At 41.4% G+C, this 13,866-nt stretch overlaps 1 protein-coding gene across 2 annotated transcripts in view; it reads right to left on the reverse strand.

Annotated features, from left to right (window-relative positions):
• Nucleotides 1-1,086: 1,086 nt before the first annotated feature.
• The window catches only part of fancm (FA complementation group M), a 50,395-nt gene continuing 37,615 nt past the window's right edge, over nt 1,087-13,866 (reverse strand). For both annotated transcript variants that reach the window (XM_028566670.1, XM_028566671.1), the window contains 11 exons: nt 6,198-8,133; nt 5,970-6,058; nt 5,307-5,375; nt 4,990-5,109; nt 3,773-3,932; nt 3,520-3,626; nt 2,884-3,374; nt 2,713-2,806; nt 2,182-2,536; nt 1,771-2,065; nt 1,087-1,688 (listed from right to left, as the gene is read on the reverse strand). In XM_028566670.1, the coding sequence (XP_028422471.1) occupies nt 1,562-1,688; nt 1,771-2,065; nt 2,182-2,536; nt 2,713-2,806; nt 2,884-3,374; nt 3,520-3,626; nt 3,773-3,932; nt 4,990-5,109; nt 5,307-5,375; nt 5,970-6,058; nt 6,198-8,133 (3,843 nt within the window). In that variant the 3' untranslated portion in view covers nt 1,087-1,561. The remainder of the gene's footprint in view (nt 1,689-1,770; nt 2,066-2,181; nt 2,537-2,712; nt 2,807-2,883; nt 3,375-3,519; nt 3,627-3,772; nt 3,933-4,989; nt 5,110-5,306; nt 5,376-5,969; nt 6,059-6,197; nt 8,134-13,866) is intronic.

The following is a 13,866-nucleotide window of genomic DNA, read 5'->3' on the forward strand; positions in this document are numbered from 1 at the left end:
TTTTGATGTTTGTGTGTTAAAGAAAGTACATTTCTACTACTATCTCTAAACATGTATGCATTTGTAACAACATTATTATGACAGACATTTCAGACATGTACTCATCAAAGATACTAGTGTTATTTTGTAGAGAAATAGTCACCCATTAAGAGCTTACTATTCTGCCAAAAAAAAAAATTAAGTTAAAATGTTCAGCACCAAAGATAGATCCAACCTATTTCGCTACAGATTCTGCTGTCTCTAAAGCTGAACCTAAACGTTTTGTTAGTAATCTTTGGCCAAGCAAAATGTGGTTAGGACCCCTCTGCTTCCCTCTGATTATTAACCAGGACATTCATTATAGGACACCGTGTCACTCAGAGCCAAGTGACCTACAGTATGTACTTTACCCAGTTAACAGCTGCTCAAATTCACAAACCCTTTACTTTTTGCAGGTTTAAAATGTAAACTATAACATGTCAAACACTGAAAATGCACACATCTTCACGTCTGCAGTTCTAAACTGCTGCTGCTGTTACCTTTCTTACCAATTTGGCAGATGTTAGACTGGTCTGAAACAGCTTTGGGGTTGTCCAAAGACATAATGTTGTACATACTGTGAATTTGGTGTTTTCATGTCATCCTTTAATTAAAATCCTGTATTTTTCTGTTTCAAGACTTTAGTTCTCTATCCTGTCTTGTTTAGTCTTGACTGGACCGGTGGATGATGCATGATTAATATCTTTGTAAAAGAGCTGCTTTAATTGTCTAATGCTGCTTCACGTTCTGTGCATTTACGTATGTATAATATCTTGCACCAAAGCAGCAAGCACACTATGTAGTTCTTTGAGAGAATGGTGAAATAAAAGTCACATTTTTTTCTCATGTTTCATGGTACAGCTATGCATTACAATATTTTATGAGAATGAATGGATGGATGGATGAGTTGTTTTAAGTGAGTTCAGTAAGTTACCCTAGAGAAACCTAGAAATATGAATGAAATGAGACTGACATCTAGTGGTCGTAGTTGAGTATCACAGCTTCTGCTTACATTTAGGGCTTGAAGCAGACTTTCAGGGGGAACACACAAATACTTTGACACCAATGTATAAAAATAGCACTGTTTATTAAAGAAATTTTATATATTTACTTCTTTCAGAGTAGCGTTAACAAATGTATCCATTATTTTGACAAAAACAAAGTTATTCGAGTGTATCAAATATTGATTACTTATGATCACAGTATTGGCTCAACAATAAGGAAAACACTTCTCACCCAAATTATTTGTTTTTAAGTACAGCATGAAAGTAGAGTATCCACCAAACCCGTGGTATTAGATAACATACCAACTGGGTTGAGTGGTGCTCCCCTTCAACTTATTGTGCAAGAAGACTTCTCTCGTTGAGATTCAACTTCAGATAGAACAGTTACTGTACATAGCATAACTGTCATCCTCTGGTCCCTGGTGAGACTGTAAACAAAGAAGTACAGAGGAAGCGAAGAAAGACAAAAGTATTGCAGAAACGGGGAAAGAGGCACAGATTTCAAACTGTGGTTTTCCTAGTGTTACTCCTCTGGCCTGCTAGCTGGGTTTTCCTGCTTTTGATGTGTTCAATAAGAAGGAGTCACAGGAGTAGCGCAGGAAGCGGTAGATCTCCTCGGCTCTGGATCGACTCATACAGCCTCCCTTCTGTATGGCTTCAATGGAACTGTTTAAACAAGAAGGAAAAGAAGTTATCGGCTCTTGTCTGTTATGTTTCGCACACACACATACAAACACACACAATTTACCTGTTTATGAGTTGGGCAATTGACCTGAAGTTGTGGCTCATGCTGAGGGCATGGACGTAGCTGACGGAGGGCAGGCCCAGGTAGAGCTGCAGGGCCTGCTGCCTGTGCTGCCCTTTGACCTCCAGCGGGACAGCGATGCCCTGACCTTTACGCTGCTCCAGCCGTGCCAGGTCTGCCAGCAAGCCGGCACTCACGTCAGCGCCATCACTCCACAGCAAGCGCACACCGGTACGCACCAGTGCTGTCAAAGTGCTGTCATAGTAACGTGTCCGCTGAAACGGACGTGACGCCTCGCCTGTGACAGGGACAATTATCAGTATTATAAGTAAATCTAATTGTCGTGAAGACTTAAACCCATCTTCAACTCAATTTGGCTCATTATTCAGTCATCAAATCAACGGACTGACTAACCTGGCTTGGTTCGGTCCTTCTCCACTATCAGGCAAACGCGCTCAAACAATCCTTGCAAGCTGTTCACTCTTTCAGCCAAGCGCTTCCGGTTCTGAGTCGCGGCCAGGTCCGACTGGCTGTGCCTATCCACTGCCATGCGGTTGCTGACAATGAAGTAGCTGCCGTCCAGTGAGCAAATGTGGACAGTGGCTGCGTGGCGCTGACGGAGGCTGGTCATCAGCTCCACTCCACTACTGATGCAGCGACTGTCCGCCAGAATGCAAACGGGCCCGGATGGAGCAGGGGGCTCACGGACTGATGAATCCTGTGCAGAGGACGTCTGTGGAACTGAGGAGGTGGCAGGGAGTGCCTGGACCTGGAGGAAAACCTCAATGTAGTTCATTCAAAGTTTGACTGACTTACGCGTATGTTTGAGGGACCATGCGTCTGGTTTAACAACTCCGTGTACCTTCTTTCTACGTCTTGTCTTACTTTCACACATACAGTATGACCCTATGGACAGGTTTGTATATGTGTCCTCTTTGCACGTACCTGGGGTTGTTTCTTGGAGGATAACAGCAACTCTGACTCCGCAAAGTCTAGTTCATCAGAGAGCAAATGCTGATTATCTATCCTCTGGCGACACCTGTAGGAGAAAGAAAATGATGCTCGGGTCTAGTGGTTGATGAATGTTTGTGTGCTACAATATGAGAATTTCTTTACCTCTCCTTTTGCTGGTCCTCACTCACCGAGCACCTCTGTGCCCTGCTCAGCGATGAGACCTTGGATGCTATGGATGAAGACGATGAGGCGGTGGGTTTCTGCTGCTGCTGCAGCCTGCTGGGCTTCGGCTGTACTGCTTTCGGCCACAAGGGAACAGCAACACAGCCTCCTGTTGTGTGACTTTTCTTTTTACCAACTTCCTCTGTCTCCTCCTCACTAGAATCATTAATGCATATGACACGGGCACGCTTGGTTTTCCCGCCAGCTCTCTGCTCAGGTGCAGATCCAGCGGTAGGCTTACCGCCGGCCCCGACTCTGGCTTTGTGGAGGAAAACACGCCGTCTGGTGGCATACTGCCTCTGCCCCTCCACATACGAGTCCTCGGGCATAAGTTCAACGTCTTCAGCCTCCTCCTCGCTGCTCCCCACCTCCTCTACCTCACTTCCCACCACAAAGCTGTCCTCTGCGTATGTTTCATCCATCTCAGGCACCTGGGAGTCAACGTTAGGAACATGGACTGGAGTCAACAATTAGACTCAAAGTTAACTAAACTACTTTGTATTTGGTTTCTTTGTAATTCAAGTTTTTAATTTGCATTTAGTAAAAATAAAGATAAGAATAAAATATACAATATACCTGAGAAAATATGTCCATGTTGTGATGATTTCTGTAGGACATTTTGAACTTTCCCTGGACTGCAGGGCTTCTCACTGACTTCAGGTAGACACATTGCATCTCTGAGTCTGTCAAAGACAGACACAAACAGAAAGTGTAATAGTATGGCACAATTCCTTCAGCCTGCTTCAACTCAGTGAATCAGATTGAGATTAGATTTGAAATATAAATCATTATAAAAACCACATTTCTTGGTATAACCATGGTGTTGTACCATTCAGTCCCTGTGAGAAGTGTGTGTTGTCAACCACAAAGCCTTCAAGAGAATGGTTCTGTTCTTCTCCATCCTCTTCATCAGATGACACGTTTGCCCCCTCCTCCGACAGCTCTGCTTCTTCATCCAGGAACTGGCGCCCTTTTCGACATACGGGGTGCTGAGAGAGGAACGATGGAAAAGGTCAAGGTTGATGGATGCTGAAGGTGTCTGACAAATATTTATAGACTTGACATTTTTGTGTAAGGAGGAGGTGTCATTTTCGGACAGAAGTAAAACAGGTCTGAAATGTTGTAGGATTGTATTTTGAATGAAGGAGACAACCAGCAGCAGCTACTTTTTATGAGTTTTTAAAAGGGGCTATATAATTGATATTTTTAATATAACCATGTATCAAATTACAATGTGACAATGTGAAAGGGGGCGCTCGTAGTGATGAACCTACAGAGAATGATCACTCCAACCTGCAGCTCCACTCGGCTTTACAAATCTATAGCGAGTTTCAGCTCATTGTTTAGCTGTTCGGCCCACAACTTTATGGTTTGGGTTCACTCTCACCGCTCTCATCGCGCCGTTTCCCTCCGCAGCAGGCAGCTATGTTCAATGAAAAAACTCTTAAAACCCACTGTACACAACCTGCTCAGCACCTAACGGCAGACAGACAAAGTAAGAGACTAGCTGGTTAACATAGGGAAATATCTTCAGCTGTTAAATGCTCCACTGAGGAATTGGTAGACACCAAAAACAGAGCTAAACCTGACAATAAATGGAATAATACATTGGACTGACATTCATCAGGTGGTTAGAAAGACGACTCTAAATGAATGATAATGTTGCTCCATAACTGCTGGATGTGTATATATGTTCGCCATATCAACTTCAAACTAACTTATAACTTGTTTTGGCTGCCACCAAGTGGTCCAAAAACAAATCAGTTATTCCAGCTTTAAAGATCAAATGTAGGAGAATAGGGGTTAACATTTTCAAAAATCATAGATAAAAATGATATACATTACAATCAAGTTTCTGCCCTCGCAACTCTGTAGTTATGACAAAAAGTCACACACATTCAAATTTTTCCACCAACCAGAAACTAAGAGCTGCGTTTGTATCTACATAGGTGCCGTTTATTGCATGCTGTGACATGAAAACATGACAAATAAATGATATATTTCAGATTCAGATGGATTTGCAGAGCCATCTGCTGTCACACAGACCTTGGCTTTGCCCCGTTGGACTCGTTGCCTCTCAGCCCCGTGTGATGTGGCTCTGCGTGTGAACCCAGATTCATTCTGGAAATCATCATCAGAAACAGCTTCGCTCTGCATTTCATCAGACTGGACATAAAAAGAGGAGAACTAGCTCATCAAATACTGTACACGTCAATGGTTCATGAAGCTGCATTTCATCAAACCATTAGGACTTGAGGAAATTATTATAAGCAATGCATAGAGTGAAAGTATTATATCAAATCCACTGTGTTGAATAAGTTGAACCATGTGGTGTAATTTACTGCTAATGAAGTAAATCTTACAGTATTAAGTGCAACTGTGCGTTTCCTCTTCACAACCACCGGGGAGTCCACATCACTGGAGATCTTTGACTTGAAGAGACAAAACAGTTTACATTTCACATACAGTATATACACACACACACACACACATTACTTGTAAACAGTGCAAGGTATGTGATTCTCATAGATATTTATCAATATATGTTTTGCCAAGACATTTCAGGAGCTACAAATGCTTCTTAACTGCCTGCAAGCTGGTTGCCATGACAACTGCAGGTACCTTGGAAATGATGGCAGCCTGAGCCATCTGAATCAGATATCTCCTGTCTTGGTCGCTGTTTTTGTACCACAACATAGACTATTTGTATCTCATTAATATTATATTATTAATCAGCAGTGATTTTGAGAATTGATTTCCCCCCACCCCACCCACTGGTTCCAGGTTCTTAAATGTGAATATTTTCTGGTTCTTACTCTTCTGTGATGGTAAACTGAATAGCTTTTGGTTTTGGACGGATGTTCGGGACACAACAAGACATTTGATAGTCACCATGGGCGCATGTTTTGCAATTTTCGGACATTCTATAGAACAAATAATATAATCCAAAAACATCAGCAGATGAATAAAATAATAAAAACAAATAATCTTTAGTTGCAGCTCTAATATCGACAGGTCTTGCTCACCACTTCTGGGGATGACAAGAGTTTGAAATTGTTCTGATGTCTTCTTTTATGAACCACGACTTCATCCTCACTGTCACTGGTGCACTCCACTAAGAAAGAAGGTGGGTCAGATATAAACATGCAGAGATCTCGACAGCAGGTTGAAAGATGGAGCAGGGCAAAACAAAGTAAACCAATATAAAGACATTTGATGTTTAGAAATCCTAGTTTTTGAAAAGGTAAACCAACCTGGATGAGGAGGGGAGTTCTCCTCCAGTCGTCTCGGTTTTAAGCTGGGGACTGAAGACGGGGAGTGAGGCCCGGTGTAGCCAGGCATGAGCATCCGCCTAGCTCCTTGTGGGATTGGAGATGGAAGTTCACCACCTTGAGACACCAAAGGCAGAGCCAGAAGAGAGGACGTTTCTCTCTTCCTACGCTCTGACAGAAGTTTTGGTGTAGATAACCTGGATCCACTGGACTGCGGAGGCATTCTCTGTCTATGGAAGCTGAAGGGAGTGGAAGAGTTGGAGACGGCTGGCAAAGACGCTGTAGAGTCGGCCTGCTTTTTAGGCTGTGGCGAGGTCGACGTACACGGAGCAGGAACAGCCTCTTCCTCCGCTTCGTCAGAATCCTCCAGTGAATAGCCGAGGTCAAAGTTGACAGAGAAGTAGTTGTGGGAGCTGTCAAATGACTCAGTGTTTTGTGGCATTGTGGGAGATTTACAATGAGCTGTAATTGCCTTGTCCGTCATTGAATTGCCTGTTGCAGGTTTACTTGGTGCTGCTGTGCGATTTGTCTCTGTAGCGCTGTGGGTATTTGCGCTCTGAGTTATCAGCTTGGCATGTGGCGTATGAGTTATGTGCTCTGTGCGTGCTAAATCATCTGTGTGCGCCGTGTTTAATCTACCTGCTCTTTCAGCTGTGTGTATAGTCCTAAATGGGTGTATTGGGGTATGCGTGTGTGAAGTGTTGGACATCTTTTTTGTGCTATTAGCAATGTCTCCAGCACTAGGGGATGTCCTGGGTGTGATGCCAGGAGTGGAGATGTCCGGGACGGTGATCTGCAGGAAGGCCTCGTCATCCCCAAACAGATCCATGCTCACGTCAATGGGAGCTCTGCACGGAGAGTCATCTTTCACACCTCCATGTGTTAAGTCAGGCATTTCCTCATTCCTCGCATCATCCCAACAACTCTCTTTTTCCTCTGCCATGCCATCATTCGTACTGTTCATTCCCTTGTATTTGTCTGGCTCTCTGCCGTTATCTTTTATATCATAATTGTCATTCTCTTCTTTCTCCCCAAAAACCTCATCCCAGGTCGGACTATTTGCTGCTATGTTGCCCCTGCTGACGCTCTGCTGCTCCTTCTGGTGAGGCCATTCATGATACATTTTACTGTCCTGTGTAACGACTGGAGGCTGGTCTGGGTCCGCCCGCAGGGGGGCATCGTCATGGCCACTTATCATCACTTCATCATCGTCGTCATCGCCGTCATCCACATCAAGGGTAAAGTTGACCTGAAATGGCTGATGAGGCCTCTGAGGAGAGGAAGGAAGTGATGGAGCAGCCATGTGGGCCTCGAAATCTACAGTCGGTGACGGTGGAGATCGGGACAGGAGCTCTGCCACGTTGGCAAGGATGACCTGCAGACTCTGTTCTCTTCCTGGGACAAAGTTAGCAAAGGAGGGAGGAGGTGATGAATCCCATTTAGGAAGGTAGAACATGGCCTGAAGTTCAACATCTTCATCAACTTTTGTAATACATTGTGAGATTTTGTCTGAAACTGTGTGCTCTGACTCCATGAAATCCTCATTAATAACGGCATAGTCAACGTCCATGTCAGCTTCTGGACAGTCATTGTTTGACAGAAGAGGACATATTTCCTCAGGTCCTGGGTGATCTGTGATGATATCATAAGGCACCTCAGTATCAGGTTCAACAGGACGGCTTTGTTTTGCCACAGCAAATGTGGAAACTGTGCTCTTTCCTAGTGTCTTTTCCCAATCTCCATCATCGTCAATGCATTCCAGACCAGACAGCGTCGAGTGGGATGGTTTGGCTTTGTTGGTGGTAGTTGTAGTGCAGGTCTTTGTGCCTTTCTGTTTCTTCTGCCCTTTCTTCACATGGCCAACAGCATCCGCTTTGTGGAGGTAAGGAAGAAGCTCCTGTTCATAACGACACTCCCCCTGAACACAAATAGACACAAAAGAGTTGTATAAGAAATATCCTTCTGGAGGAGAACCAAGGTCAAGGAGCGGTAGCCTAATCAGCCTTTGGACTTGCCAACCAGTTTACGACACATGCGACACTCAGGGCGGCCAGTGCACCAATCAAACAGCATGTCGGTTCATGCTCATACAGTGATCTAATCAGGAAGTGCCCTATCAACGTTTCCCATTTATTTGTTTTTCTGAAACATCTGGGAAGACAGACACAGGGACGTCGCAATTAGGACAATACCGCAAAGAATTGGCCCAAAATTGAAACATCTTACCCTTAATCTATTTTTATTTGTATCTAACACACAAGCCCATACACACATCTTAACCACCCAGCACCTGTCACCTGTGCAGGCCAATTGACCTGGAAGTGATTTGTTTAGAGTGGTATCCTGATGGGACTAACAGGGTGCCATCGAACCTGTGCCTAGCAGGATGGAGATGCTCATTGAACAATAAACCTAGATGAGAGGAGACATTATGTCACTGTATTGAATAAAGCTTCACACTCAATAGAGTGGGAATGATTTGAATGGGAACAAATGGCAATCAGTGTTGTTAAATATGGGGAACTGTGCATTAAATACCATCTTAAGGTAAAGAAATAGTTTCTAGAATTTTTTTAATGTGAATTGTCAAAGTTCACATTAAAAAAAGTCCCTGTTTCCCCCTTCATTCTCTTAGAAAATTGTGCATTAGTGCAGGTGACTAAGCTTCATGTATGCCCCTTGGACAGGTAACGCAAGCCTTTTGATCCAGATGGAGTTGGTAACTCAAACAGGTCACTACGTGTAGAAGTACTTTATGGTGCCACTTACCTTCAGCACCACCATTTCAAGTCAGTGTTGAAGCATTGACTGTTTTCTTTTTATTAGACATGCTTTCAACACTAACAAAATTTACTCCAAGATATAAGGATCTTTAAAATCAAACCAATTCTGTCTACCGCTGACCTGGGGCAGTTTAGTCATCCTCTCTTGGTTATTTAACTCTCTATACTCAGTCACTGCAGTCAGTAAAAAACAACTGAAGAGGATCCCCAAAGTCTGTAGGACGGATCCTTTGGGCGCAAAATTTCATAGCAATCCATCTAATAGTTGTTAAGTGTTTCAGTCTAGACCAAAGTAGTGGAACGACCAACAGATTTTGCAAGCAGCATTTTCTTTGTGTACATTTTGACTTTTGATTAATTGTGCAGCTGAACTAGCACCATCAGGTGGGTTTGTGTAATTGCAGGAACAGTGTTCCCGTTCTCATTATATGGCTGAATGATCTGAATGATTTAGAGTCTTGATCAGCAGGTTTATACTTTGAGACATGGAGCCAGTGTGAAGGGTAGTGAGTCATCTGCAGTTTTTAGTTGTTCACTCTCATATCCATCACACCTCATCAGCATGCCATTGTGATCCTGTTTGTGTTCATCTCCCACAGGAAGACACACAGTGGCAGTAAGCCATTGTAAGGTCTGTAGATCATTTACATTGGTAATTACTCCACCAGCAAATAAAAGAATAATGACACCTAACACCTAACCAATTACTCTGTCACACCTTGTCCTTAAGCTTTTAACTAGACAAACGACACTGGAGGCAAACAAGAGACAGCTTGCAGGTGTCACGCTCAGAATGAGAGCTGTTATTATCACTTCAACATTTTGCTGTTTTCAATGAGGGCTGAATACTTTCATCAGGAAATGTCATCTATTTCCAAAATGAATACAATACCAATATTATCAATAGTGTTTCCCTGTTTGAAAATAAATCAACAAGAGTTGAGAGGGCTGTGTTAACATTGTTAACAAATCATGTCTTAGAATATTAGAAGAATATTAGAATATTATGTTTATATTTTATCAGTTTTTGATATTACATTATCAAAATAATATATGCATTTCATTTTTTTCAATCTCAGTCTAAATCTGTATCTTTTGACCATGTAATTTACTGGCATTCACATATACAATTGAAAAAATAGAATTTTAGAATTTCTTTTTAGTTGACCATAATTTAAAAAGATTTAAACTACAGTTTACACCTACATTTATACAGTATACTACCGGTCAAAAGTGTGGGGTCACTTAGAAATTTCCATTCCAGTCCATTATAGAAAGAATACCAGCTGAGATCAGTTGCATTGTTTTTTTAACCAGGGCAGTAGTTTTCAGATTACATTATGTGCTTACATAATTGCAAAAGGGTTCTCGACTGTTGTAGAAAGTGGCTGATCTTTAATGCAATATCTACATTGCCCATTATCGGCAACCATTCATCCAATGTTCCAAAGGCACATTCTGTTTACTAATCTGATATCATTTTAAAAGGCTAACTGAGAAAACATTGGTGGAATGTTATCTTCACAGAATAAAGAGGAGTGTAGAACATGGCTGGAGGAGAGGCTGCTTGTGTGAAAACAAACACGTCTGTTTGGATGTCTACTGTATGGGACTTTCATACCTTTCATGACCACTCTGACAATAGTACCATAGAGTATAACCTCTATCGGACACGCATAAGGCACAGCAGGGGTAGACAAATACTGTATGCTTTGTGGACAGGGTTTATAATGTTGAAAATCTAGCAGTATTTGAAAGCAGCATCTCCTCGGGTCTCCGTCTTACCCCCCCCCCGTCCTCGGGGCTTCTTCCCACACAGACAGGCACGACCACCGCTGCATCGCTGCTTCGGAGCAGAGCGGAGAAAGGACCACAATTTTACTTCCATGTCTTATTCACCGGTAAGCAAAACACCTAATATTATCATACCGAATTTTTTAAAACAAACAAGACAACTGTTAGCAATGCGGGGCAAGGAGGCATTTCATTGGTTCTTTCCAAGTGGGCTGCAAGGCAGTGATTGGTGGGGGCGTTTTTACCGGGTTACAGTAGCTACAGATGACGGATCTTTTTCGCTCCTTTATCAGAGCCCATAAGTTATTTATTGCTGTCGGGGTGTAAAGACTATTTCAAGCAATATACAAAAAAAGTGTATATTGGAAATAGTTACCAATCCTGCCTTTATGAACCAGTTTGAACTAAGTAAAAAACATATTTAACATTTTTTTTAATCTAATTTTATTTGATAATTTTGCTGGAAAGGTTTAATGAATTATATGCTAATTATTTATTACACCTGTGTTTGTGATCATTACTAATCTAATTAATACAACAGCGGTAGAAAATAGAAATAACTTAGACTTAGTGGTTGTCAAGAATAAGTTTGTGTAATATAACACCTGTAAATCAGTTTTGAAGAGACAGCAGTGGGGCTGTGCCATTGTCATGACTTACTGGGACAATTAACATTTGCATCGTAATGGTAACACCTGTGCTTTTTCACCTGTGTGACAATCCAACATGTCAATCAAGCAAATTGCTCTTAATTAACAACTGAAATAATGGTGACTATAATTACACCCTGCAGTCAATCAGTCCACAGATCATCAAACTGAAAGCTGGGGTTGTGATCTGAATGATCGGATCTACTGTTAAATTGATAAAATGGGTATTTCGACAAAAACATTTACACAGAACTTCTTTTATGAGCTTCCACAGGTCACAGCTACCGCAAATGAATAGCAGGTCTCTCCAGAAGGATTTACTGACATAACATTCTCTCATCGTTACTGTACTGCAGTTATTGTACTATAATCTGAGAAAAAAATCTGTTTTTTTAAATGGCAATCCATCTTTTACAAATCCTTAAAACTCCTGTATTCCATAGCTTTGCTCGCTGTCCACTGTGCAAAAAGACCAAGGCCGCAGGACGTCCTATAAATATCACAATCCTGATGAAAAATAACATCCTTCCTCTACACTCTTTTTAGAAAAATAATGACTAGAACTGGATACACAGGTGAATTAACCTAGACCCCTGACACGCAATTAATGATCAGATTAAGACAGAGAGAGAGAGAGAGAGAGAGAGAGAGAGAGAGAGAGAGAGAGAGAGAGAGAGAGAGAGAGAGAGCTGTAGAGGCTGGAAGGATCATAGGGTTTCAGACTGGAAGATGAAGGAAGCAGCAAAGTGGAAACTCATCTCTGTTGATTATCTCATTGCAATACAATAATCAATCAAATCTGATGCTCATGAACACGCACAAAGAATGCATCATCCATATTAATAAGTCTGCATGACATTTTTCCCCAAACTTGCTATGACTCAGGACAAGAGCTCCCGGAGTTTCTTTTTTTCTTTAAATTGGTAGATGCTGATTAACCGACAACACGTGCAGCCCTAACTCAAATGACCCGTCCCCCATCATGCACACCTTCTACAGAGGCACCATTGAGAGCATCTTGACAAGCTGCATCACCGCGTGGTACGGTGCCTGCACCATGTCCTGCCGCAAAACTCTGCAGCACATAGTGAGAGCAGCTGAGAAGATCATTGGGGTCTCTCTCCCCCCCTTTTTGGACATCTAAAACACCCGCCTCACTAGCAAAGCAACCAGGATTGCAGGTGACCCCACCCACCCATCTCACAGCCTCTTCAGCCTGCTGCCATCAGGGAGGAGACTGCGCAGTCTCCTCGCCAAATCCAGCAGGCTCAAGTCAGGCTGTCCGAGAGGACTGAAATTTCATTTGTGTCGTATGTCATGCATGTATAGCACATCTGACAATAAAGCTGACTTGAAACTTGAAAAACAATGTCAAGCCTGAACACTTTCAAATGACAACAATAAGCAGGAATGAAATGTGAGAATAACTCTGTTAAAGTTATATATATGCAAAATTAAAAGTTAAAGCATTCATGTTAATGCCATGGTATGCTGTGACATACTGGAAGTGTCTTGCACTTTCTAACTCAAGCACCATCAAACTTAAACTATACTACATCAACTATCGACCATATATGCTAATCAGCAATATGTGAATAATCTTTTTGTAAATGTGAAGTCTATAAGTTAGTTTCACCTTTTAGTGTCACTTTAATTCCCTTTTAACTGTTTTCTATTTGTACTACTTTTTCTTGGATCTTATCCTTTGATCTCCCACTCTCCCCTCCTCAGCGCAGCACGCTAAACATCTAGGTCATCACTGCCCAACCTACTTCCAGCTTCCTGGCTTTATGTAACCGTTCAGAGAAGCGTTACATAATCACAGGAGAGGAGGCCGGCCTGCCCTGCGCCTCCTCATCACACAGAGAAAGAGGCAGCGCAGTGACAAACACAGCATGGTTTTGAAGTCACTCAGAGAGAAAATTGCTTAAATTAGATGAATGGCTTCTTGAGTGCAAGGCTATTAGGGGGAGGAGGATATGTGCGGGTATGATTTATAAGAAAATATAAAGTTTCGACTTTCAGAAGGTGCTTTAATTTTTCGGTAAGAAGGCCTCTCTGCAAATTCAGGACAAGCAAGGAAGCCGTGGCTAACACTATATACATATATACACATACACACACACATATATATATATATATATATATATATATATATATATATATATATATATATATATATATATATATATATATATATATATATATATATATATATATATATATATATATATATATATATATATATATATATATATATATATATATATATATATATATATATATATATATATATATATATATATATATATATATATATATATATATATATATATATATATATATATATATATATATATATATATATATATATATATACATACATACATACATACATACATACATACATACATACATACATAT

The sequence above is a fragment of the Perca flavescens genome, chromosome 20 (genome assembly GCF_004354835.1).
Source record: "Perca flavescens isolate YP-PL-M2 chromosome 20, PFLA_1.0, whole genome shotgun sequence".
Lineage (NCBI taxonomy): Eukaryota > Metazoa > Chordata > Actinopteri > Perciformes > Percidae > Perca > Perca flavescens.